We start from the raw sequence: 26,508 nt of genomic DNA, 5'->3' as shown, positions 1-26,508 counted from the left end.
CGCGGATCCCCCTCCCCTCGGTCTCTTCAAGTTCAGCTTCAGGGTGACGTAGATACAGATGCAAAGAAATGATCGCGTTGTAGGAGGTTGTTTTTGTGTGTGTGTTTTTTTTTATAAGCGAGGGAGAGCACTGCAAAAAGAAAGCGCGCACCAAAAGTGAGGTTGGAAAATAAATCTAGATCCTGATTAAATCTCACTAGACGATCACACATATTCATTTGATCAACCGTGACATTTTGTACAGTGCATGGCGCGCGTATAGTGGAGAGACGGGAGATGGAGAGCTCGTGCCAAAACGCATCGCGCGCAGATGTCCAGTTAGTAGTATAGCCACCTGTCCGTGCGCGCGCGCCATGTGGCTCACCGGAGTGACCATCGCCTCGGTGTACGCCGTGATCAGCGTCCTGGGCCTGATCGGGAACGTCACCCTCATCAGGACCTTCTGCTCCGCCAAATCCATCCGCAACGTGCCCAACCTGTTCATGTCCAGCCTCGCGCTCGGGGACGTGCTGCTCCTCACCACGTGCGCTCCCGTGGACGCGAGCCGGTACCTGTCCGACGAGTGGCTGTTCGGCCGCGCGGGCTGCAAAGTCATCCCCTTCATCCAGCTCACGTCCGTCGGGGTGTCCGTGTTCACGCTCACCGCTCTCTCCGCGGACAGGTAACGTCCCGCTGCGGGGCTCCTTGTTTTATTTATGGCTTGTTTATTGGTTCTGTCCATGCAATTACTCTAGTTATGTGAGGGGCGTAACTTTCTGAGGTATAGCTATTTTTTGTTTTGTAAGTTCAACCTCTTCACCCCCACTTGAACCGAGCACATCGTCTCCAATTTGGCTTTACCCAAATCTAAAAAGCTTTTTAGAAAAAAAACACCCACAAAAGAGCAACAGAAAAGCAGAAACAATGTGACAAAGACACAGAAAAGAGTGACAAAAAAAAGCCTTGAAAAAGAATTTGAAAACAGTGACGACAACACGACATCAACGCAAGGAAAAAGATCAGTTTAAATCAGTTTTGTAGGTCTTAGCTTTCAAATGAGGCATTCCTCTGGCCTATAGGCTGTAAGCCCTACAAGAAACGTTTAGATTTGGGTAAAGCCGAGTTAAGGCGGGTGGTAAGAGGTTGGCTTCATCCACACAGTTTTAAGTCATCTATTCCATTTGTATTTATTTATTTATTTTTTTTGTTTTAATTTGGGGTATGTTGTATCATGGACAGAACCCGAATGTGTCCTCTGCATTTTCAAAGCTCATAACTGCAACACCCGGAGTCGTTCAGCACTCAAATTGCCTTTATTACGGTGTTATGGATTTGCTTGAGCATGTTTTTCCAATCATAAAAACATGGTTAGTGCAGGTTTGAGTAATCCTGCTTATACTTAGTGTTCTTGAAGTTGCGTGTGAATTAGGTCTGTTTGGCTGAATCACTTCCATTAGATTTTTCCATGGATTTATATTATTATGCACATTATTTATACTGTGTATGAATAAAACGTTCAAGTCAAATTGATGGTGAATAATCTTTGGCATCCTCAGGGCATAACTGACTGACTTTAATTAACCTTCAAAGTAACAGCAACCTTAAATAGGACTAAATGATACCCAAACAGGGCGTAAACCATGTCTAAAACTAAAAGAACCTAAATGCATTACTAAAGCATGAATTAATACACTTCTGGAAAAACAAACAAATAAAGTCTAACATTTCAGATGTCCCTGACCTGAAAAAGGACCATCACTTTGAAAACCATTGCTCTAAGTCAGGGGTGTCCAAACTTTTTTTCCCCTGAGGGCCACACGCAGAAAAATATACAAACAACTGGGCCGCACTCAGTAGAGGTCCGATAATTTCACCTCTATTGTAAGCAAGTTAGCAAATTCAATAAAAATGTTAACTATGCTTTTTAATTGAACATGCTTGAAGTAAAAACAAAACACAGCCTAATGGACTTTTCATTTATTTTATATATATTCAATAAAAAGAAAACAAAAGTCAATTACATTTTTTGAATTTGCAGCGGGCCAATTAAAAGTGGGCCATGGGCCGCAGTTGACCCGCGGGCCGTAGTTTGGACACCCCTGCTCTATGTCATCTTAACTCTTTACCTGCCATCAACAAGAATTACCGTCATTGGAATGCCAACAGTATAGCCTGCCATGACAAGAATTCTCATCATTTCATTTTATATAAGACAGCATCAGTTAAAGAGACCAGATGCAAGTTGGTTATTCTATGCTCACTACTGCCACCTCAGGTCTTATGCGTAACTGCAACCTCTATATTAAGCTCGTGCATGACAGCACTTCGGACCCGAAGTAAGAACTTTTTGAGTGACAGTACAGGATTTTAGAGGCAGCTGTGGTGAACTGGTCTCAGGGATGAAAATACTTAGTTTTAACATTTTTAAACTCTGTATAGTCCCTTTAAGCAATAAACAGGAACAATGAGAAACTCAAAGGAAAAGCATAAGTTCATTAATGGGAGCATGAGTATTTGGATTTCAACCAAATTTGAGGACCCTTTTAACCCCTTAACGCCTGAACTAATTTCCCATTATATAAAAAATTTTATTATCAGTGTTTTTGCTTTCAAGCTGATGCTAAATTAAGTGGAGATTGTAAATTTTTATGTCGCACATAGTATAGATATAGTTTTAGGTATGTTGCCAATCGGCAACAACAGGCATAAATGCAATTTTGGGTATGTTGTAATTCGGCAACAACAGGCAAAAGTTGTAAATGTATTAAAATGATAAAATGTGTTTATTCACAATTATTACAAATGTAAATGCACTGCAAGATACACTGAACACTTGTGTATTCAGGTTAGGATATTAGAACAGTAAACAGAGCTAACGCTTTTCACTAAATTCTTGCAAAGTGTTGATTTTGAGCAGCTGATGCCGTCCTGCAGCAGCAGCACTGGTAATAGGAAGGGCATCAGGATGTTCAGTAACATCTTCATTACTGCTGTTCCTGTCATCAGTGCTTTCCCTGCTGCTGCTGCTTCATCACCTGATGTAGGGAGGTGAAAAAAAACACTTTATAAAGGTGCAGACAATTTATCTACAAAATATCTACAATTTTTATGACTAATTATTAGATTTTGCTCCCTTTCCTGAGGTTTTATAATACATTGTACATCAGATACCTCTATTTACCATTACTTATTTGCAAATTATATTATAATTGCACATTATTTTTGGACGTGGAACTCTTGTTTGTGGTCCAATAGGTCCACCTTGTGGTTGCTTTGCATACAACACCAACGGTTTCATTTTGTTCTGTGTAAAAAGAGGGATAACTTTTTTTTTTATATCCTTGTATGTTATTGTTACAATGATTATAGAATTTCACTAAAATGGCATGTTCTAAAAAACGTTTTAGCACTGTAATACATCTAAATCCTACTAAAATGCGGTCACTGTGGCCACCAGATGGAGCTACTGCAGTTTTCCTTTATGGCCTGATGTTGCCGATTTACAACGTACCTAAATCTTCAAATAACAAAAAAAAAATCCATCACACGAAGTTCATTCCAATCAATTATCTAAAGATGGAAACAAGGAGCTGCTACATAATTTTATTTTAGCACAACTCAATTTACATTTGAAGATTTCATCAAAGTTGCTGCCTCGATTTGCAGAAATGCTATTTCCGCTAAATAGCTACCATGACCCGCTTGTGGTTCCTTCTCTGACCGGTCCTACGAGAAACTAGTGCTTGCAAAACGTTCCTAGGTACGGCATGGATGTGCGCAAACAGGTATCAAGGGAAAACGTGCGTTATTTTAGCCACAGTCTGGCAAGAAGAGGTATGTTGCCGATTTACGCCAATAGGCGTTAAGGGGTTAAATGTTAGTGATGCGCCTCTGATGGACGGCACCGTTTGACTGAATACAGTCCAGCGCCTTTAGGCACACTGCAGTCCCCCCTGGTTAGTGCTCTGGTTCTTACTTCAGTATTGTTTTTTCTACATTTAAAATCCATTAAAGGTGGAGGAGCCAGTCCATTTAGTACTTAAAAAATAGGGCAAGCATCCAGAAACTTCTGATAGCTCTCAAAATGTGAAATGTTATATTTGCTTACAATGTTACAGTAATGATAATGCAAGGGCTTCTTATCTTCTTACTTGAGTGGCTTCAAAGTGCTCTCAGTCGAATGGGACCAAGTCGTGTGGCAATAATTAATGTGGCTAAATATCATAGTGTGCATATAAACCTTCGCTGACTCTACCGTCAAGTAAGACCTTAAAAGTTTGCCAAGTTAAATTGAACAATATTGCATATTTTCTTGACATGGTCTTTGAAAGTTAAGTTTGAATCAAAGTTATTTAAATTGTTGTACCACCTCTAGTTGCTCGCCATTTAGACTTTTTAACGTGAGCGAATAACACAGAATCTGCTGTACCTGTACACAAGCCTTGACATGGCTTCTGACAACGGGAGGTGGGGCACTCGGCGCCGGGGGGGGGGGAGCTCAGAGGCATGCTGCAGTCCACACATGGGCCTCTGTGCTCCGCTGTACTCCTGTGCAACTCCTCTGAAAGAAATCCAGGAATAACCAAAACATGCAGAGCAGACCCCAAACAAAGACCCGACGAGACAGAATCAGAATCAGATGACGCGACGGGCCATGAGCCTTTTCCAGGGAGCATTTCTTTCAATATTTTCCTTCTGAAAAGATAGAAACACTACTTGAATCTGTTAAAATGATTGAGTTGTTTTGTTCATATTCCAAGCTTATTCAATAATAATTTGCGAGAAAATGTATTTGATATATTTTTTTATTATCACAAAGGAAATTAATATTTGGTTTGCGATTTGTCATCCTGGGCTGATGGCGAGTCCCAAAACCATAGTGTTTGAGAACCGCTGGTTTTAAAGCCTGAGTAATCGGCTGGTCTTAAGAACCTATAGGAGCGTCTTCCTTTGTCTTTTCTCTGTGGGGTCTGTGGATTTGAGCCACAAGTGTTCTCGAGTGAAAGCTGTGCCTCTTCATCCGACGACTCATTTTTTCCACTAATCTCTAGATAAAGCCACAACAGGACGTAATGCATTGATCCACTGTAAGGGAGTGAACGGCGAGATGGCTCATTGATTTCAGGCTGAAAGATCGTCTGCGTGTTGTGGTTGTATCAAAGGGAAATTACACCGGCAATGCGCGGTAAACAAGTAAATTCACGTTTTCTCACTTCTGTAGACAGAGGTGTGCAGCTTTGATGTAATAGGAAAGACAAAGCATGAGATAATGAAAAAAAGGAAGGTGAAACTGTCCTATTAGAACATTATTTTGAAAGGAAAGGCTACTTATTTAGCTTTATTCTGAACAAACAACATTGTCTTTTTACCAATAATGAGCAGTTTGTGTTGATTCCTTCGAAATAATCTGCAACACCATTGAGGTAGGGGGTCTGCAAGACACAAAGGGCCACTATGAGACTACAAAAACATTCAGAAACAATGTATCGCTTCTGTGTGCTAAAAGTCAGAGATCATCTCCAATTAGTTGCTCTCCAAACCTTTCCGAGCTGCTCCCCAGAGCCTCTTTTCATTTCTCAATGAGTCACATTTGAAACTTTCTGGCTTTCTTTTCCTTAAGGCCACGCCACATTTCACCCAATAAAGAAGAAAATGCATGCGTTTATTTTGTCACATTTTTATCGCTGACAAATAGCTAAAAATGAACAGAACAAAAGAAATGTTTGCAGCTCGTCTCCATGGAGATGTTGACTAAAGACAGCCAGATATAAGACTTAAATATACCTGTTGTCTATCTGCTGATGCTCCCGTACTGTTAATATTATAGGAGACTACATGAACTCTATCAATGGAGTCACATTTTCTCCAACTGCCAGGAATCAAAATTATATCCCACGAAATCTTAGGCGGAAATTCGAAGATGACGGGAGCAGCCATGTCATTTTCTACTCAACAAAAGGTTTTAACCATATTCTTAATATCAGATAAAGGCTGGCATAATAAACGTGCTGCATTGAGGGAAACAGAGACATCTGCATCAAGTTTGTCACTTAGTTTGTAAAATAGCACCATTCTTAAGATGTGATGTGAAACATGTATTACCCTCAATCACAGCCGTCCACTCTGAATCAAGTGCTTCACAATTAAAAGCCCATTGAGTGGATTGTTCACGGCACTTACCTGCTGTGTATCGACTGAAACGCCTCCAGCTACTGGTGCGCGGAGTGGAGGCTGCTCCACACTGAAGTAATGAGCGCAAAAAGACTCCAATTATACACGTACGGGTGGCTTTTTTGAATTGAAAGTCAATTATTGCAGGTGTGATTTCGTGCTGGCACTTATGCGGTTTTCTCTTGACCAGACAAATTGTACACATGTCAGAATAACACCTTACTTAAATGCATCACTAAAACATAAACCAAATGACACAGACTGTGAAACCAACTGTGAAACAAACAAAAAAGCTTCTGCAATTTCAAAAGATCCAGTGTCCCATTCTGCTTTCACCAAGAGCTTGTATTGATGATGGGAGAGCGTGACCACTGCGGGGTCAGTGGGGTTGATATCGGAACTCTGTGGCGGCCAATCCATGTGGAAATGATGTCTCAAACTAAAATGAAATGAAACAGACCCAAATCAGATGATATTAAACCTGTTTAAACCAGAAAACATGTTACTGAAAAGCCTTACTAAAGTATAAAGTAAATGATCTCTAATTCAACCTGAATAAACTCAAACAGACAAAAGCAGCGATTAGAAAGATCTATGTATTTTGGGCGATCAGACCCCTGGAGTAGACCCATATATGGATGGGTATTGACTAACGTTAGGGATGTCTTTCTCCCGGAGCCTGGACACTAATGGTGGTATGGGAGACTGATGACAGATGCAGCAGGGAGAAGCCGTGGATAGTAGAGGCGGTGATGGGGTGGAGGTGGGGCGCTGCACAGCTGGGAAGCGAACGAGCCGTGGATGCTGGAGGTTTAAAAGCAGAACCGAGGGCGAAGATTGTGTCAAAGTGTGGCTCACAGACGCGATCATTGGCTGGAGGTAGGAGATGCTGAAATTAGTCTCCCCGGTTGAATTTAGGCCCAGGCTTCATTTAAAATGAACAAAGTCCACGTTTCAGCCCAAGTTCCACCAGTGATACTGTATGTACTGCAGTTTGTACCGCAGTTTGTGGACCACTGCTCTCAGAAGTGAGTCATTTTTCCTCCCTCACCCCCCGCCCAAATATGCCACTGCTATATGAGGTAACAAAAGACAGATCGTAGGTCAAGTCAACCCAGCTATTGAAAGAAATCCTGCTCCATTCATTAAAGTGAATTGTACTTGTTATTTATTACAAGCACTTTTCAAATCTTTCAAACAAACCAAGGACACTGGTGGAGAAGGACGCAATGGTAGTTAGAGGCTGAACCAGTCACCGCAGTGCCTCATTCAAAAAGACTCAAGCTCAAATATCCAGATTTTATTCAAACCAAACAACCTTACCATGGAGTTTGTTGAGCTGCGTCAAGTGCTCTGTGCCAGTCAGAAAAGGACACCCAACAATATAGAGTTCGGGACAATGAGCAACTTTAACCGGCCTCTGTGATGAGAGATAAATGTGTATTTTTGTGAACTGTTTCCTCAGGAAAACACAACTGAAAGCTTACGAAATCACTTAAAGATTTGTTTTCGTCTCAGTGTTTTGTTTGCAAACTTGTTATCCATGAGTGCCATTTGATAGAACTATTTAGCCCTGAGTAGTTGTTTTCCCTTTCGTTTCAAGAGACAAACATGAATGAATTTGCAAGGTGGTGACCTGCAATTCACATGAGAAAAGTGTTTAAGTGAGCCTCAAAGAAGAGAGTCCTCTGCCCAAATAGACATGATACTTGAGGCTGCATGTGTGTATTGTTGGTCACGTGCTTCGAATATTTTGACCCTTCAAGTTAATTTTTTGAGGACGACGTATCGTCTCAGAAAGAATCGCGATAAATGATAATATTGAGTAATAATACTACAAATAATACTATAGTAATACAAAGAAAACTGTAAGCAACTATTTTAATTGAAATGTATTGAACTTTTGGCATTCAGTATAACACCTCGCCAGGTTCTGTGTTTGAACTAGGCCTGTCACGGGTTTTTAAATAGTCAACAACACTAATATTGCTAAATCATCTACATTATTCTAGTTAAATATTTCCTTACAACTCACTTCTGAGTTAAATTAAACCTGGTTAGAATATTAAATGTATGGATTCGGATGTATTACTAGAGTAGCCATATGCTTTGTTTTTTTCCTTTTCTTTTCAAATATATCCTCCTGTACACTGTTGACTCTTTGTCAAACAGCATTTCTCTGGCGGAACAGTAACATGTAGACCTATCGCGCTTGTATTTGGATAGAGGCTAAAGCGGTCGGGTTCCTCTCGCTAACAGTAGCTCTGACTAGCTCCGGTGGTTTCGCTTCGTTCTCACGTTGGACATACCTGCAGCTGCATTCATGTTGTTATTCACACAAGAGAAAGTTCACAGAAAGTGTCAGAATCAGCGACGGCACTTTGTTTACGCCTCTCTCCAAAAGCAGCGCTGATCTATAAATGATCTGGATACATGTGCGGATACGGCTGATGTGCTCAATGCTGTCTTTACGCACAAGGGGACGGGTTGGATGGATACTGCGCTCACTCAGGCTGTGATAGCTTCATTCTTCTGTATTTATTATAAGCACACTCCGCACATGCATTTATGGGGACTAAAAATGTTATCGTCCTTCATTTTACTTATCGAGCGATGAGTCGATGTAGTAAATATCGCGGCAGGCCTACTTCAAGTACCACCGAGTGCCTTGACCAAGATCAAATTGGGACTAAACTGGGTCTAAAGGGTCGCAAATAAACCATATCTAAACCAGAGAAGTCTAACTCAACCTAATTTGAATGCATCACTAAATTATCTTTAAAGAAAATGAGTAACCCTGACACCTGAGGAAGCCCAGCCAGTCATACAGAACCACTAAAGGATTGTCTCTGGTTTGCTGCTTATGTGAAATATTCAGTCTGTGAGCAGGATAAACGGCAGCGTGTGTTGAAAACCCACGCACCACGCTCTCAAATCAATGCTCATGTTTACCATTGCAAGCTAACAGCAAAGTAAAGGTGACTAAATGCTGTCCTTTAGTGTAGTGTAAATGCTGGCCTTGGTGGGGAAAAAAACAGAACATTTGTGTGGTGTACATCTATTTTTAAAAAGCCTTTATGGATCGTGAATTGGCAGCCCATTCTTGCTTACCTTACTTTACCTCATCGTGACAGATAAGTGCTTATAAAAAGAATTGCTTTAAAACAAATTAGGAAAGAATTTGGACCCGAAACAATGTTTAAATTCACTTCCTCTTTTGTGGAAGACTTTAATTGCTAATTGATGCTTGAAGATATGCTTTATTTGTAAGGTCTATTTCTGTTTTAGAGAGCCACTTTGTCACATTTCAAATCCATCCATCCATCCATTTTCTTCCGCTTTATCCGGGGCCGGGTCGCGGGGGCAGCAGTCTCAGCAGAGATGCCCAGACTTCCCGGTCCACACACACCTCCTCCAGCTGTTCTGGGGGGACCCCGAGGCGACACCAGGCCAGCTCGGAGACATAGTCCCACCACCGTGTCCTGGGTCTTCCACGAGGCCTTGTCCCACTAGGACATGCCTGGAACACCTCCCGCGGGAGGCGACCAGGAGGCATCCGGAACAGATGCCCGAGCCACCTCAGCTGGCTCCTTTTGACGTGAAGGAGCAGCGACTCTACTCCGAGCTCCTCCCGGGTAACTGAGCTCCTCACCCGATCTCGGAGGGTGCGCCCAGCCACCCTGCGAAGGAAACTCATTTCGGCCGCTTGTATTCGCGATCTTGTCCTTTCGGTCATGACCCAAATCTCATGACCATAGGTGAGAGTGGGAACGTAGATCAATCGGTAAATCGAGAGCTTTGCCTCCCGACTCAGCTCCCTCTTCACCACGACAGACCGATACAGCGACCGCATCACTGCTGACGCCGCACCGATCCGTCTATCGATCTTTCATCGAACATTTCAAATCAATAGCCTTAAACAGCTGCAATAGCATAGCATTTTTATCCACCGTATATGCATTTTAACATCATCATTAACATACATTTAGTAGTTTGAAACATTACATTTTCCACCAATCCATTTTCTAGGTGAACGGCCGCCCGCTCATGATGTAATTTCTGATCATGAGTGCAAGTTTGATTTTCTAGAAGCCATTTTTTAGTTAAATGTGCAAATGTTTTAAATGTAGAACATGCCATAAAAGTAAGTAAACGTTAGTGTAGAATATTAGATTGAATGAGTCCTGGCTTTGTCATCTTAGAATATGTCTGTGCCATCAGGGAAGAAGAAACCCATTGATGGAATAAATGTATCATTCGAGATGTTCAGGTAGTCAACTGATCTCATTCTTTGAGCACATAGTGTGGCTGAACCTAGACCTGACCATAGGCTGTGCAAATTGTCACTGCCTATATGTAGTCTTATACTTTAGCAGCGTATCACTCATATACAAAGAAGACTGACCACCGAAGTGACTCCCATGCAAAATGAGCGCTTGTTTCAGCTACTGTAAAAGACTCTCTTCCGTTGACCTTATTCTTGCAGGTACAGAGCCATTGTGAAGCCATTAGACGTCCAGACGCCGAGCAGCACTTCCAGCATTGTCCTGCGGGCGGCGCTCATCTGGCTCCTCTCCCTTCTGCTGGCCATTCCCGAGGCGGTCTTCTCCGACCTCCACACGTTCCACATCCCTGCCACCAACGAGAGCTTCGTCACATGCGCCCCCTACCCTCACGCTGGGGAACTGCACCCGAAGATTCACTCCATGGCCTCCTTCCTCATCTTCTACGTCATCCCCCTGGTGGTCATTTCCGTGTACTACTCCTACATCGCCCGCAGCCTGATGGAGAGTGCCTCGAATTTGCCCGTGGAGATCAACGTTCACACAAAAAGACAGGCAAGTCCCACTTTTGAATCAGTTATAAATGTTCAATGAGTGAGTTTGAACAATTTTTTTCCCCCTGTAACAATAATGCTAATAAAAAAAATAATCAGGTATAGCCATTACATGAGTGTATTGCCTTTAAAGCAAAGCTAATCTTGAGTCAATACATCTCATCCGTTTACATTACAACCCTGCACGAAACAAAGGCTTGCATTGCCCTGATTGGCAGCGCCTGGTACTGAGCCTGAAGGAACAGCGTGGGGCCATTTCCCCCTAGACCCATCATCTGCAGGAGAAGCCATAAGCGGCTGGTGCTTCGTGACCGGACAGCTCAGACTGATGTCCCCACAACCCGGCAATGGAAAAGTGGAAAAAGATGGGTGAACTGGGTAGCTAGTCGTAGAGTCGTAGCGAGCCATAGAATCTGAGTACAGACTTTGAGGCGGGCGCTTAGTTGGGTACACATTGAATGTTCTTATCCAGAAATGTCCTAATTTTTAGTAAATTTAATGTATTCATTGTCGCAAAGCATTAGTAGAAAGGCAGGAGCACTAAAAAGAGAACTCATAAAATGCTAAGGTGCAAATACAGCTTTGTCTTTCTATCCTCATGTGAGATCCTGTTATATAATCTTCATTCATCCCAGCTGTGTTTGCCACGCAATCTCATAGATCCCTCTCTAACCATGAAACCCTCTTGACCTCAAAATCTCAACAGACAAAAGTGGACCAACTCTCTCTTAGTTTCTTTTGGTTCACCCGGACTACATAGTCTATTAGGAGATTTCTATAGCTCAGCGTGATTCATTAGGTCAGTTATAGTCAATTCAGGAGGTGCAGTGTGACATTAAAAGAACCTTTCAGGGATTCAATTTTGCCGGAAGACCCTCTGAAGTTTTACAGAAACGGCAAAAATGAGTGCCTCCCAAAGACAAAACTCCCAGCCACAAAACGAGCAATGTGGTTTATTCTTTGCAAACTATAATGGAAAAAAAGCATTACAGTTGAGAAATGAAACAACAGCTAGAAAAGACACACCGGCACCGGAGAGAAAGCTCTAGTGGCCCTGAGTCTTCAGGCCACTTCCATCTTAAAGGGATATTTCAGGATTTTTGACATAGGGCCTCATTTCCTAGTTATCCAGCGTGTTGCTGGTACCTGGAGATATTTTTTTTTGTAATTCATGCATTCATGCATGTTTGAAGAGTTTCGTGGCGCTAGGTTAATGCAAGGCTAGCGCATTTCTACAATGTCAGCTAGCCTGCATTAAAAACAGTCTGACCCGCTCCAGTGCACCTGAGGCAAATCACTTATAACGCCAGACTAACCATATAAATGTCTGTGTCGATAGCAGTGTTAATTTCGTCGACTAAAATATTTAGTCTTAATTTTAGTCAAAGTGATATTAAAATTGGACTAAAACTAAATGAAAAGTTTTTCATGAGACTAAAACTATGACTAAAACGTCCAGATATTTTAGTCGACTAAAATAAGACTAAACAAAAATGAAAAGGAGAGACTAAAATCATCCAAACTTCTATTGACAGTCTGAAAGATTATTTACATTCACTGCCAAAGGATCAGCTCTGTGCTTTGTTCATGTGGAGCAGCTCCATGAAGCAGAGGAACAAGATTAAATATGATTATAATGAATATTATAAATGCAAAATCGACTAAATTAGTCTTAAATTTAGTCGACTAAATTGACATAGACTAAAACTAGGCTAGAATTGAATTTTTTTTTTTTAACTAAATCTCGACTAAAATTACATTACATTTTAATCAAAAGACTAAGACTAAAACTAAGTTAAAATATGTTGTCAAAATTAACACTGGTTGATTATAATTTTTGGAATATAACTGACCTTGCATCACATGAATGATCGCATTTTGAAGGACAATTTTCTAGCAGATCACTCCACCGCTGCGTAGCTTATACAACCACGAAGCTGATGCTGAACAAATATAAGGTATTTTAAATGCAAAATGGTTAAAATTATTCTATGGACACAGACATTTATATGGTTAGTCTGGAGTTATAAGTGATTTGCCTCAGGTGCTCTGTGGAGCGGGTCAGACTGTTTTTAATGCAGGCTAGCTGATATCGTAGAAATGCGCTAGCCTTGCATTAGCCTAGCGCCACGAAACTCTTCAAACATAAGAACTGCATGAATTACAAAAAAAATATCTCCAGGTACCAGCAACACACTGGATAACTAGGAAATTAGGCCCTATGTCAAAAATCCTGAAATATCCCTTTAAAGCCACCAGCCACTCCTTTGATGGCAGTGAGATTCAAATTTTAGCTAAAGAAAAAAGATGGTTTAAGCATTTTTTTTTTGTTAAGAAACAAAATCCTTCCATGAACAGAAATGAAGGACTTATATTTAATCTTTGTCTCCTGTGGACCGAGCCTGGAGGGCACTGTCATGCTAATGAGGCTGAGATATAGCCCAGGGCAGATCAATAGACAGGTTACAGCAGCCGAAAGTAGGGCCGTTGACACTTAACCACAAAGGTTGCTTACCAACAGGTTAAGAGTACAGCCTTTTATTAAAGAGCTGTTGGACGAGAACAAGCTGACCCCTCCAGTGGTCTAGATCTAGTCTGCCTGAGAGCAGAAAGCCTAAAGGTGCGTACACACCAAAAGCGTCCACGCCTCCAACTTCCATGTTAACCCTATGTAGAGGCGCTTCAACGCGCTCCGAAATGCAAGCAAAGCTGTCCGCGCGTATTAAGCGTAGCAAACGCGAGCAGATGAGGAAGGACGCGCGTGAAAGCCACGGGGAACAGCGCGGTGAGCGAACAGGGAGGCCACGCCCACTGCTTCATGCACTCAAGTAATCAAATCCACACGTGCGTTCATTTATGCCTTGTTAACCACCCAGACAGCAAAATACATTCAGACCGGATCCGGGCCAGACCTAGCAGTAGATCTGGCCCAACTCCGTTATCCCAACCTGGGCCTTTGTCTTTTTTTCCAATGGCCCAATACCGGCATGGATCCGTTTTACGGATCCGGAGAGAAGCCGGGCCAGAACTGCCCCGGATCTTTCAAAAACTTGCTACATCCGGTACAGTTCCGGTGCAGATGTTCAAAACGGAGGCTATTTTTATATAGATCCGGGACGGGTCTGGTGCAGATACGTGAAATGAGTGTTGATTTTAGCATATTTGGGACGGATCCTATCCGGATCTGGCCATGTGTCACAGAATCTGTTTTAAATCCGGTTCAAAGGTGTAAAACGGATTACAGCCTATGGTAAAATTAGCACACACACACATACATTCATGTATAAAATAGTTTATTTCTAAACAAGTCATGCAGAAATGTATAACATTTACAAATAGCATAATTATGTTGAATCACATAAGTTAGCAACAAGGAATCTTACACAAAATTGTCTGTATACAAGTATAAAAGAATTACTTTCATTAAAATATATTGCTTTCTTTTAACTGTTATGCACATAATTAATAATTATTTATTTTGTTTTACAAAAATATTAAAATAGATAAATAAATAACTGCAGGCTGTAACGCAGGCTGTAACAAAATCGCCAAAACTCTTTGTTCGGAACAGAAAACGTGTAATATGCTTTTCAAATTGCTACATGTTTCTACATGCTGTTACATACACATGTACGGCAAGTTTTGAGAAGAAACTGTGCATTTGGATCATCATTTTAGTGTTTTTTTTTTAGTGATCTTGCTCTCTAAAATTTGTTTGGCTTTACCTAAATCTAAAACCTTCCCAACTGGAGCTTACAGCCTAATAGGCAGTGTAGTGCCTCATTTGTAAGCTAAGACCTACAAACTCATCTGAACTTTTTCCTTCTTATGATTGTCATACAATTCCTTTAATGACTTAATCCTTTTAATGCCCCCCAGAAATAAGATTGATAAGCCTAAAGCAAATTATAAAGAACACTGCAGTGGACTATGTTGTATCTCACAAAGCAAACCTCAAAATCCTTCCTCACCAGTGTCCAAAAGTCAGCCCTCAGTCTCTCAGTGATTTCATAACCCAGTCTTTACAGTTCTGTTGCTCCAGAGGAAAATTCTCTTTCTCATGTTTTCATCAGGAACAGCATTTGGTTCAGGGCTGCCAACACAAAAACAACAACACGCGTCAGACACAAGACATGTACTGGTCAAAGGAAAAACAATGTCCAATAAATATCACTTACATGTTAAGTCCAGTGTGTTGCCTCGTGGACAATCACAGAACATCTTACTCCAGATGTAGTCCTTCTGAATTCAGCCTCAGTCCTGAACATGTTGGTCATAAAAAAATAAAAAATAAAACTACACATATATTGGATGTTGTATGAGTGTCTATCTTTAAAATAATTGATTTTGTTTTGTGTATCATTTGATGAATCAACTGATTTGATGCCCATCTCAAAGGGGATTGGGGAAAAGAAAATGGGGGTGAAAAGTGTGCTATGCCTGTATACTGATAAAACTATAAATGCAATAATGGCATCACACCAATAAGAAAAAGTTCATCAAAAAAAGGACAAAAAAAAAAGAATAGATTTTCTCATAGTATTTTTGATATATAATGTACAACATACAGTGTAAGCAATTCAAAACACAAGTTTGGTGACTGACCTGTCTTGAGTGATTTTTCATTGTGGTAGCTCCGGGTTCCTAAAGGGACGATTGTGGATGAGTGGAATCCAAACAGTGTTTCAGCTTTTCATGCAGTGAGCCTGCTCCATCTTTATATTTGGTCCTGCAAAACCACAATGTTACAGAGAGAGTGTTATAACAGTAAATAACTGCAGTAATTGTTCTCTGATATGTTCCACTTACATGTAAATGAAGTCCACCCAACGTCCGTGAAAACCTCAAATTATGTACAAAACCTGTAGAGATATAAAACATGATTTAAAAAAAAAAAGTATATGAGACCCATTGGTCTCACGAAAACGCCAGGAAAAGAGCCTCTTTAACAGGATACACGGCGCACAGGGACCCGCAGACCTACAAAAATGAGCATTTAACGGAGTAGTTTCTGATGAAGGATTAGGATGTGGATCACACATTTGCACAAACGTTAGCGGCCAGAACAGCTATCATGCCCTGAGACAAATGCGAATCCCGGACAGGACCGGGACCGCGGTGCACTTTACGTTTTGTGTTCATTCAATGCTAAACTTTTGACTTTACTGTCTAACAGTTGTTTTGTGAAACCATTGTGTTACTTGTGTTCTGGTTCATATTGTAAATATGAAAAGGGGGAGTTAGCGCGCGCCTCCGGTAGTAGTTAAAAACTGGCTCTTCAACGGATCAACTGTAGACACACAATATAGTTCGACGTTTTGTATGATTTCCATTCAAGTTTTCTAACAAACAAATTGTATGATTTAGCTACATGGTCTAAAAGCCATAAATGTTTTACGTCTAAAACAGTATAGGATGAAGACTTACCCAGGAATGTGGCGAGTGTCCCTCGGTGCTGCTGAAGGACTGTGAGAGTGATCCCAACTGATTAAACGTTTAAAAAAAAGGAGTAACTGTCAAACAATTTGAATTTGGGCTCCTCCGGTTTACGGTGCTGCTCCGGAGCTGTTCCGAGTCGGTGATGTTGAGGGTGCGCCAGGTGGCCAGAGATCCGGTTTACGCTGCTGCTCCAGAGCTGTTCCGGAGCTATGATTCTTATAGTGGGAGTAAGTTCAGTAAAACGAGTCTGATGGGGAACTGGTTCAGATCCGCAATACGGATCTGATTCCTAGGAGGATTTGGCGACTTGAAAACGGAGCTGGCCCGGACCTAATTGCTGTCTGGGCAATCAGGGATGCTGACTGGGCTTAGGCGTCACCTGTTACCTGCAACAAACCATGCCCGAGTCGGACTCGGTTCCGGACTTTGTCCCGCTTAGAGGAGGGGGGCCAGAGCGCGGCTCGGTTGCTCGTGTTTGCGCACACGCACGGATACAAGCGGCGGTTGTATGGGCGGGTGCATTTGTCACGTAAAACAGTGAGAAAAGGCTGTATTTATCAAACAGAGCAGCGGCTGCCTCACTCTCGTCTCCCCGGCCCCCGACCGCTTCTCTCCCGGGCGGCTCCCCGGACCCCCGGCCACCGTTCGTCTCCCCGACCGCTCACCCCGACGCCCTGGCCGCTTCACGCACGTCTCGGGCTGACTTTACGGGAGCGGCTGCGCTTCTTCCGCCCTCTCTGCTACTGTTCCCGGTTTGGCCGCAGGCTTTAGTGGGACAGATAAAACCTGCGGGTGCTTTTATCGCTTGTGATTTTGGTGCGCGTTCGTGTTAAGTGCTTTGTCGTAACGTAAAGCGTAGACTTCAGGAGTTCACCAACATAAAGCTGTTTAACCAGTGGCCGAAGCAGCAATGAATGACATAAACTGAGCTCATATCTTCATTTCTCGTAGCCTTTTTGAAGGCTGTATATGACTCCAAAGAAAGGCTCAGAGCGGCAGGTGCTGCTCCACCCCCCGCCTCAGCTGAGCGGGACAGAGGGACGCGCACTTCTCTATTTCTCTGCTTTATTAAAATCGACTATTATATTCACCATAGCCCTTTTTGTTAAACTGTAGTAAAATGCAAAGAAAAGTGGAGTAAAGAGATTTGACAGGGCTCATAGTAGACATTATTTCACGAAACTGCTTAGGTTTTTTCTTCTTCCGCATTATGTTGCGCTGCTGCTGCTCACGTGCACTTGTAAACAACTCCTCGTGTTCGGCCACGGCTCGGTTCGTTTTTGTAAGTGTGAGCGCGGGCCGTTCGGGGCATCCAAACGAGCTAGAGAGTGGCAGATTCGGATGTCAAGTGTAAGTGCGCCCTGAGTCAACAATTGGTGGCCAGACACGCCTCCTATGTATGACGCTTGCAAAACTTCACGCGCCAGCAAACAGGCGTTTGTCGCGAGTGTGAAGTATGTGAAGCGGCGTTGTTTGGCGTCCAACGAGAGGCAGATGGGGCGTGGACGCACGTTTGGTGTGTACGCACCTTTAGCCCCGGCTCACATTAAATCCGGTTAAGGTCCGGTACGGCATCCGCGAACTTAGAAACTCATTAAAACCAATGTTGCACACTCACACTGCTCCGCGAAGTCTGGTTCCGGCTACCGAGGCCATCCGGCGGTCTTCCGGCGTCAACGGAAAGAGCCTGCAAGAACGCCGGAGCCCCAGTGGATCAAGCTGACAGAAAAACACGAGCCAAGCAGGAAGTCAGGTCTCGTGAGGAAAGAAGATCCAGTGTATTTCAAAATAAAATCGGTCTGCTCGCTACTTATTTGGTCTCGTTTACCACCTGTACACGCGCGTAACGTCGTAAATGTAAACTTTTCTCCATTACCAGTGACACGGGGGCAGTAGTGTGTTGCAAAGCATCCACTTCACTGGGGAGAGTCGTTGTACTGGAAAATGCGGCTTTTGTTTACAAAAACCATCACGTAAACTCGCACTAAGCGGGCAAACCGCTAGCCTGGAATAATCCAGACTCACCGCTGTACCAGCGTGTGAGTCTGGTTTGAGATCCATTCAGCCACATTTCCAAGGCGGAGCCAGCCACAGCAAACAGACAGCGGCGTGAACCAATCAGCGAAGGGCGGACATGACGTCAGAAAAGCGACAAGAAACGCTGCAGTGAGGAAGTAAATAAACCGAGTGGCGATGATCGTTGTAGTTTATTCAACATGGCTAGTGAAAGAGAGACAGTTGTCAATGACTTTTGTCGGTGTTGCGGTAAAAACTTGAGGATACATGGTGTTATTAGCAACTCCGTGTTGATTTTCGAACAGGGTTACAAGTCACGGAGCTCGCCTATTTTGCAACGAGTTGTGGATTTGGGTGTTGCGTTAACACCAGACGTAAAAAGATCGACAAGACTCTGTAAGACTTGTTTAAATCTAATCGGTCGTTTGGAACGGGACCTACCAATTTTGCGCAGATGGCAACAAGAGGAGGACAGTGTCACATCCGAATCTCAACCAAGAGAAGTTTCATCTTCTTCTGCCGGTACTCATCAACTTTCTAAGTATTCTTTATCTTTTCTTCCTTTTGTTTGATAAGCATGTCAGTGTTGGCATTATCGTTATTTATCATTATTCGTTGTTGCACATGTGAAAATGGTTAGTTATTTATTCATTTTTATCTGAAAACGGCAATAAAAGTATGTTTTATTTTGATGTGAATCAGGTGACAAACGAGAGCGCTCGACTCCATCTAAAACTCCAAGAGCAGTGAAGAAAATACGCCGTAGTCCTCCCACCACTGCAGCAAGGCGAAGCATCACACAGGTGAACATGGCTAATCTTAATATGCTCTTGTGTTATGCTCTAGTGTGTAGAATTTTCTTAAAAACGGCTACTGAAGGATATTTATCTTTACTGATAAATAGATAAAAATCTTCATGTTTACAGCAAGTAAAGCCACATTGTCTACAAGGTAAAACAAAATGTGGCTCTGTTTATCCCTATTAACAACCAGTTTACTTCACATCAAGTTATTTATCACACTTTGTTTTGTGCGTTTTATAGTGTAACACACACAGTAATTCACTGTGTCAATACAGTCCTGTCTTGTCTTACCCCTTCCCTTTTGTGCATCAGAGAGGGGTCTCTTACCAAATGGTCATTAATAGTAAGTTTCACAACTTTTGTTATTAACATATGCAATCAAATTTTCTTCTGTTTTACAGGTTATTACTGAGTATGCAAGCAAAACTGTTGTTAAGGTTTCTTCTCCATCTGAAGCTGGGATTATTCAACACATCACAAATAAAAACTGGAAAACTGCAGCCAACTTAATTTCAACCCACAAAGAACTGTATGGGGAGTTAAAATCAAAGATTCTCACTACCATCAGTGAAGAATGTCAGTGCCTCTCAAACCCAAACAACAATTTTGTGCTGTGGAAAACTTTGCCAGAAGACCTCAAGTCGTTTTCATTTGATAAGGTCCTTGTTGACCTGGAGAACATGTCTCCTTTTTTGTTGTCAATTTTCCAGTCAGTCAGCAGCAAATGTCTGCCAGCTGCATGTGCTGCACTTTGTATAGCACTACGGGGGAGAGAGCCTCGGATGTCAGCCTTTGCATACTATGTAAACAGCATACTACATCATGGAGGTGCGAAAAAAGCTGCCTTCAAAAGGTTAAGCAAAATGGCGATCACAACATCATACACGTGTGCCATTGGCAAACAAAAGGAGTTGGCTGCCACCTGCGGTGAAAGAGTGCAGGAGCTAAAAGTTTCCACAGAACTGTACTTGACCTCAGAAGCAGATGGGCACCCTGTGGACATGGCAAGCGTCAACATGGAGGACCTCTCACTGTCGGGTGCGACTCTACCCCACTTGAATAAGTTTAAAACTAACAAAAAAACATTTGTATTTATTTTGCACTTGTTTATTTTTTAATGAAGTTCTTCATTTGACATTTTCCACAGATGACAATACTGAAAGCCGAAACTTCTTCAGCCAGCTACCATTCTCTGAGACTGCAGAAATGAACACTCCACCTGCTGCCACACAACCAGAGCCACCACCCACATTCTCAATAACAATGGACAATTTAGACTTTTTCATGAAGGCTCACCAGCAATCGTCACTCACCAGCAATAAATCCCTCCACTGGATACATCACATTGCTGTTGAAGACCGTATTCAAACAAGCCACCTCAGTGATGTAAGGCCAGATATTGACATTACCACTTACAATCTTTCTCACTCGCTTCCAGGATCAGAAACCCAAGCTCACATAAGGAGAGAGTTTATAGTGTTGGGCAGCAGAATTCTCACTCAACATCTTGAAGTTTTAAAGCCACTTTCCAAGGCTGTGTTAAATCACATCCCACATAAATATTCTGAAGAAATGAAATTACGCTCCACAGACGTATGTATAATTTTAATATTGTTTTAAAGCAGAAGCATGTATTGCATTGACCATTTTACTTACTGTTTACAGTACCCCCTTGGACTGCTCTTCAAGAATGAAAACAAAACAGGGGATTTGATAGATGTACTCACCCATCTCCAGAAAGAGTAACACAATATTTATTTACTCTAATACTTGTTGAACAAAATGTTTTAATGTTTTACACACTTTTATATAATTTCTGTTCAGATATGTTCCAAGGGGACCACATGGCTTGGAAAAGGTTTTTGTAGGTGGTGACCGCCTCACTGAGGGAAACTGTAGAAACCTTCAATGGACTTTTAGAGGTGGAGCTACAGAGGAAGAACGACTCGAAGGTTTAGCATTTAAGTTTGAAGATTGGCATGCCATCAGGAATCTGCTTGAGGTATGTGATGTTGCTAAATACTTTATATTCTGCAGTAGTACTTTAATATTCATTTGAATTCCCTAGATCCATTACAAAATATTTTTCAACAAGATGTCGTCCAAAGATCATGGAACACTTTTTTCAAACATGAATGTGCTGAGGTACATTGATTACAAGTGCATTTTTGTGGTGTGTTATAAAGCATGAAAATGTTTGTCACGGCACGTTGTACTTACATCTGTGTTACTTTTCTGTCTGTACAGTCTTTTCCAGTGCTTCCAAGACAACATGAATTGTCTGGATGCCCCATGAAATGATTTAGCAGTCCTGCCACCATGAATTTGGCACGGTCTTGTATTCTCATTTATTTTAATTTGATGACAGTGGAGTTTTTCTGAAAGGCGAATGATCTTAATGCTATTTTGCAACCATATGTACACAGGTGTTCCAATGCTAAACAAGGCCCCACAGCCGCCTACGATGCCTACAAACATTTTTTGAGGAAAGACACGGCAGCACTTTTCCTGGCCGCAGCTCTGGAGCACTTTGGCCTCGAGGATTTGTCAGGTATTACATTTTTTATTTTGTCTTTTTATGTCTTCAAGAAATCCTTTAAAGCATGAACATCAGTCGTGTAAATGTACTTCGGCAAAAGTGGCACATACAAATTCTACTTTAGTATGTACCCTATGATTAAATAGCTCAAAGTATTTCACATTTTCTTTTTTGACACTTTAAAAGATGGAAAATAAGTGTACATCAGGACTGAACCAATTGTTACCGGTTAATTGTCAGAATGAACTACTGATGTTTTCATACTTTATTGTTTTGATGTTTCAAACAAGAAATACTTCACTGACTGAAATTCATACGACAGATGTTTAAAATACTGTTTAAAATACTTTGGCTCTTAATCAATTTAAAATGCTGTGATGTAGAAAGTAAACATACAGACTCTAAAATGTACTGACCAAATAGTAAAACTATTAATGTACTAAACACTAGTGATGTTAATGAAGATAGTTATTTATGTGACATAATAGTAATTTCTATATTTTCATATGTACACAGACAGGCCACCCAATTTCATTCCAGCTGACATTGAATCTGGGTGCCAAGCAGACCAGAGAACGTGGCTTCATGACAAAACAGAGGAGTTGATCGACAAGTATGTCATGTTGCTGGGAATCTTTGGTAAAGCAGATGACCAACCTACAGCTCAATTCCAGTGTCGTGAGCCAGAATGTGACAAAGCATACATTTCTCCAGAGGCAAGGCAAAGGCATGAAGAGAAGAAACACAATCTAGTGTTGTCTTCTCCACCGTCACCTTCTACAACAACAGCACTCAAGCCAGACTCCATCAAAGAGCACTCGGAAGCAAGGTTAGGCTTCAGCTTTGTCTTGCTGAACATGATGGATGCTGTAAAGGAGGGCGATGGAGAACGGCTGATGCGGCTTTACCAAGTTGCTCTCCTTTTCTACAAGGCATATGGTCACAGCCAGTATGCTTATAGCACTTTATTACTGACTCTGCAACTTAATGCCACACTGTCCCCGAGAATGGCCCACAATCTAAAATGGAACCGATTCTGGAATGGAAGAGGTGGAGCGGGGAATAACATACCGCTTGACTTGCACTTAGAGCACATGAACAATTACTTAAAGTCTTTTCTTAAAGGTCTTGGCCCAAATCTTAATGAAACCTCAGCAGACAGAATCAGTAAATCTATTGGCATACTCAAAGAGATGATGGACAACACTGACAGGGAGCTGGAGGTCACCAAACCAAGTGGTGTGCATCATACATCAGGCGAGGAGCAAGACATTGCAACTCTTGTGGCCATTTTCAAGGACAGACAACTGTTCCACGACCAGCCAGGGAGAGAATACCAGTCATTCCCCTCTTTTGGGAAAGACTTGCTGGGAAGACTACAGTATGCTAACCTTTACCTATGGATGCAAACAAAAATAAAAGACTGGAGAAAAGTTGCTGTCTGATCAAACAGATCTGACTGTGCTTGCAAAATACAACAAGTAGTGTTATTTTATTTATAAATGTGTTTGTGTGAAATAATAGTTTTACTTTTTAAATTCCAACAGTGTTTATTTATGGTGCAGTGTTTAATAAAAAGCTGTAAAAGTTTCTCTTCAAACATTTATTTTTAGACTCAAAGAAAAATACAAAAGTACAGGGATTTACATGACTTCAAATATATGGCACATACAGTATTTAAAGTGAGAATTGTGTCATCAGTATTAATCTGAACCTTCAATGGCAGCAACTCCAGACTCTGAGCTGCTTGCGGATGTGTGTTCTTGGTCCATGTTTGGCTCATCATAATACCCTGTGTAATATATGTCTGGAAAGATGACACTGTCAGCTGTTGTAGCGGAAGGACTCGGGCAATTTGCAATGTCCTCAAATAATTCATTTATAATGTGTAGGATAGCATATGCGTGTGTCTGATTGAATACTGGTAGGTGCTTGCCAATGTATTGTATATCAAAGATATATTCACTGTGCTCTATAACGGCATCAATGAGTTCAGAGCCAAACCCAGTGCAAGCGGTTCTATTTGTGTACAAATGTTGTTTTTCCTTGAGTAATGTTATCTGATATTGCAACAAGAGGTCCCTTAAGAGCACCTTATCTCCTTCAGTCACCTGTCTACTAACAAGATGTTCTGGAAGTGGCCTTGGGGGCAGTTCATACACGGGAGTAGAAACTGGGCAACCTTCTGTGTTACATTGGCATACAGAGTGACAGTAGGTGCAACACTGATGACCTGGTGTAATTGCAGTGGCTTTTTTGTCAAAATGGCTGTACAAAGCCTTCCTAATGCAAGAGTGTCTTTTGGTAGTTAGCAGCTCCTTCACTGCTTGATCCATCCTAGTGTGCTGTTTGACAAAATAAATAACAGCATGTGACGGTTTTCCATTCCTGCCTGCCCTGCCTATCTCCTGCACAATGGCTTCCATGTCCTTTGGAACACCATACATAACCACATGAGAAATGTTTGGAAAATTTAAACCCATTCCGAGTGCAGTAGTTGCAACTACAACTTTACAGTTGCCTTCTCCACTCAAAGATGACAGCACTCTGCTCTTATTGTGTGGGAGTGTTTTGCTATGAAACATGCCTATTATCATGTTCTCTGCTTGGTGCATGGGATCTCTGCCAACCCAACAATCTTCATCAAGTTCAGCTTCTAGGTAGCAGAAGACTCGTCCAACATCTTTTAAAGTCTGACAGTAAATAATAACAGGAGACATGGCAATTCCCTTTTCTTTGACTTCCTGTACTATCCAGTCCATGCAGTCCAGGTGAGGTCCAGAAATATGGGCCAATCCAAGCCTGATGTTGGTCCGGTTCGGGCTTTCAATCACAGTCACTGCCTTTTCTAGATGAAGCTGCTTCACCACTCTGGCTCTTGACTGGACATCAGCAGAAGCTGTTAGGGCCATAATAGGTGTCCCTGTAAGACACAAATTCATATGTACATTTAAAAGCTATAATGAATTATTGAAAAGCCATTAATGAATGTTGTATTTCAACTCTGATAATTACATATTTCGAATTTATTTTATTCTAAGACTAATAAACCAACCTGCTTTGACAATGGACCTCAGTTCTCCAAGTCTGGCGAAGCACTCTCTGAAGGCGCTTTGTCCTTTTTCAGCCAGGCCCCTAGTAGAAAGAAGGAAAGCATTAGCACACTAACTTGACGCGAAGGTTGAATAAGTTATAGTCAAATATAAAGCATTACATGCTGTAAGCGGGTGCAACCCGGTGCATGTATAACAAATCATTATGGATGTTGTTTTAGTTACAAGTAAAATGCGAAAGCTTACCATTTGTAAGTGAGGTGCACTTCATCAACCACAATGCCGACCAGGTCCTTGATGTTAGACAACAGGCGCCTCCATTTGTCGTTTAACAGCCATGCTTCTGGGCTACCGAACAACAACTCCGCTTTACCGCTGAAAATCTCCACGTCGCTATTCACTCCGATCTGCATAGCGGTTACTCCAACTTTCGAAGCCTCGGTAACTTGCTGCTCCATGAGTGCAAGCAGAGGAGACACCACGACCACAACTGGATTTTCATATAGCGACATCTTTTTCGCAACGAGTGGAGCCAACTGGTATATTAAGCTCTTCCCAAAGCCAGTAGGAAGCAAGGCGAAAACATCTTTTTTTAAAATAAATGCTTCCAGTGCTGTTAGCTGCTGGTCCTTAAGTGACTCGATGTGGTTTTGATCATTTAAAACAGAATTTACTGCGGATTGGAACATACTTTCAGGTCTCCCGAGCGCCATCCTTGTTGTTGTGAGGGGACTTCCGCAGCGCAAGAGTGACGCAGTTAGCGTCACTGCAAATAAACGAATCTGATTGCACGGTACCGTTCGAACTCGGCTGAGCAGCCAACAAGGACGGGCTTGCCAGACTGATACCCCGTGTATGAAATATACAGAGGGGGATCATTCTGGATCCCAGGCTAGCAAACCGCACGCACTTCTGTTCTCGCGAGTGCCGTTTGTGTGCCTGGCGCAGCCTCTGGCGCCGGAGCCGGCGGAGCCACAGTGTCAGCCGGACTCACTGTGAGTGGTAGTTTGGGGCAAACCCGGACTGGATCAGGACCGAACCCGGACCGGACCGTAGTTAATGTGAGCCGGGGGTTAGTGTCGCTGGCAAAGCCTTTTGGATGAGAGGCGAAACTTCAGTAGCACCTGGGTTCACTCGTTCAAGCGCGCATAAATTGATCGACAAAGCAGCTTTTTAAGTGGGATTTGTACGCCAAAGGATGTATAAACAAAGCAAACTTTGTTATCAGTGGTACTTTTATATACTCGTAATCATTGCTCAAGAAGACGACAAAAAAACACGGCCCCAGAGAGTGCACGTTTATTCGAAGAAACCAGTGAGTCAGTGTTTAAGATGTTAGCATGCTACCGGGTAGAATTTAGCTTCAACAGCTCAGCTCTGACCTCTCCAAGAGAAAGCCCTGAACCACACTCCAAACCTTGGCTACAACATGTGACAGAGGTCAGAGCTGAGCTATTACTGTAGTATTTCCTCAGTGTTCACAGATGTGAGCCACACATGTCTCTATCGTGTTGACGCCATCGACAGTTGATTGATGACAGTTGCTAACCGGCAGCATGCTAATGTCTTGAGCAGCTTAAACACTGACTCAGATTGCGACTCTGTTGACGTGACAAACTGTAAAAATCCCAGAGAAAGGTTTTCTGTTTCCTCTTTGATGTGTTAATTTAG

At 42.1% G+C, this 26,508-nt stretch overlaps 3 protein-coding genes and 2 long non-coding RNA genes across 5 annotated transcripts in view; 4 read left to right on the top strand and 1 right to left on the bottom strand.

The window, feature by feature from the left end:
* Positions 1-276: 276 nt before the first annotated feature.
* Positions 277-26,508, top strand: part of LOC306962027 (gastrin-releasing peptide receptor-like) — a 34,355-nt gene continuing 8,123 nt past the window's right edge. The window contains exons 1-2 of the mRNA XM_079555047.1: positions 277-661; positions 10,637-10,988. Coding sequence (XP_079411173.1) covers positions 354-661; positions 10,637-10,988 — 660 coding nt within the window. The 5' untranslated portion in view covers positions 277-353. The remainder of the gene's footprint in view (positions 662-10,636; positions 10,989-26,508) is intronic.
* Positions 18,632-20,071, top strand: LOC306962038. Its single transcript, XR_013792808.1, has 3 exons — positions 18,632-18,964; positions 19,145-19,245; positions 19,647-20,071. It is a non-coding gene; the product is annotated as an uncharacterized lncRNA (long non-coding RNA).
* On the top strand, positions 20,080-21,146 carry LOC306962037. Its single transcript, XR_013792807.1, has 4 exons — positions 20,080-20,283; positions 20,393-20,838; positions 20,911-20,987; positions 21,070-21,146. It is a non-coding gene; the product is annotated as an uncharacterized lncRNA (long non-coding RNA).
* LOC306962347 (uncharacterized protein) lies at positions 21,164-23,229 on the top strand (the record flags this gene model as incomplete). Its single annotated transcript, XM_079555466.1, has 6 exons — positions 21,164-21,247; positions 21,314-21,390; positions 21,493-21,578; positions 21,672-21,796; positions 22,301-22,834; positions 22,910-23,229. The coding sequence occupies exons 3-6, from the start codon at positions 21,565-21,567 to the stop codon at positions 23,227-23,229; spliced, it is 993 nt and encodes a 330-aa protein (XP_079411592.1). The 5' UTR covers positions 21,164-21,247; positions 21,314-21,390; positions 21,493-21,564.
* Positions 23,488-25,660, bottom strand: LOC306962346 (putative ATP-dependent DNA helicase RecS; the record flags this gene model as incomplete). Its single annotated transcript, XM_079555465.1, has 3 exons — positions 25,084-25,660; positions 24,840-24,919; positions 23,488-24,707 (listed from the first exon to the last, which is right to left on the bottom strand). The coding sequence occupies exons 1-3, from the start codon at positions 25,548-25,550 to the stop codon at positions 23,488-23,490; spliced, it is 1,767 nt and encodes a 588-aa protein (XP_079411591.1). The 5' UTR covers positions 25,551-25,660.

The sequence above is a fragment of the Gobius niger genome (genome assembly GCF_951799975.1).
Source record: "Gobius niger genome assembly, chromosome: 4".
NCBI classification, from domain to species: domain Eukaryota; kingdom Metazoa; phylum Chordata; class Actinopteri; order Gobiiformes; family Gobiidae; genus Gobius; species Gobius niger.
This window is presented reverse-complemented; position numbering and strand designations above follow the sequence as displayed.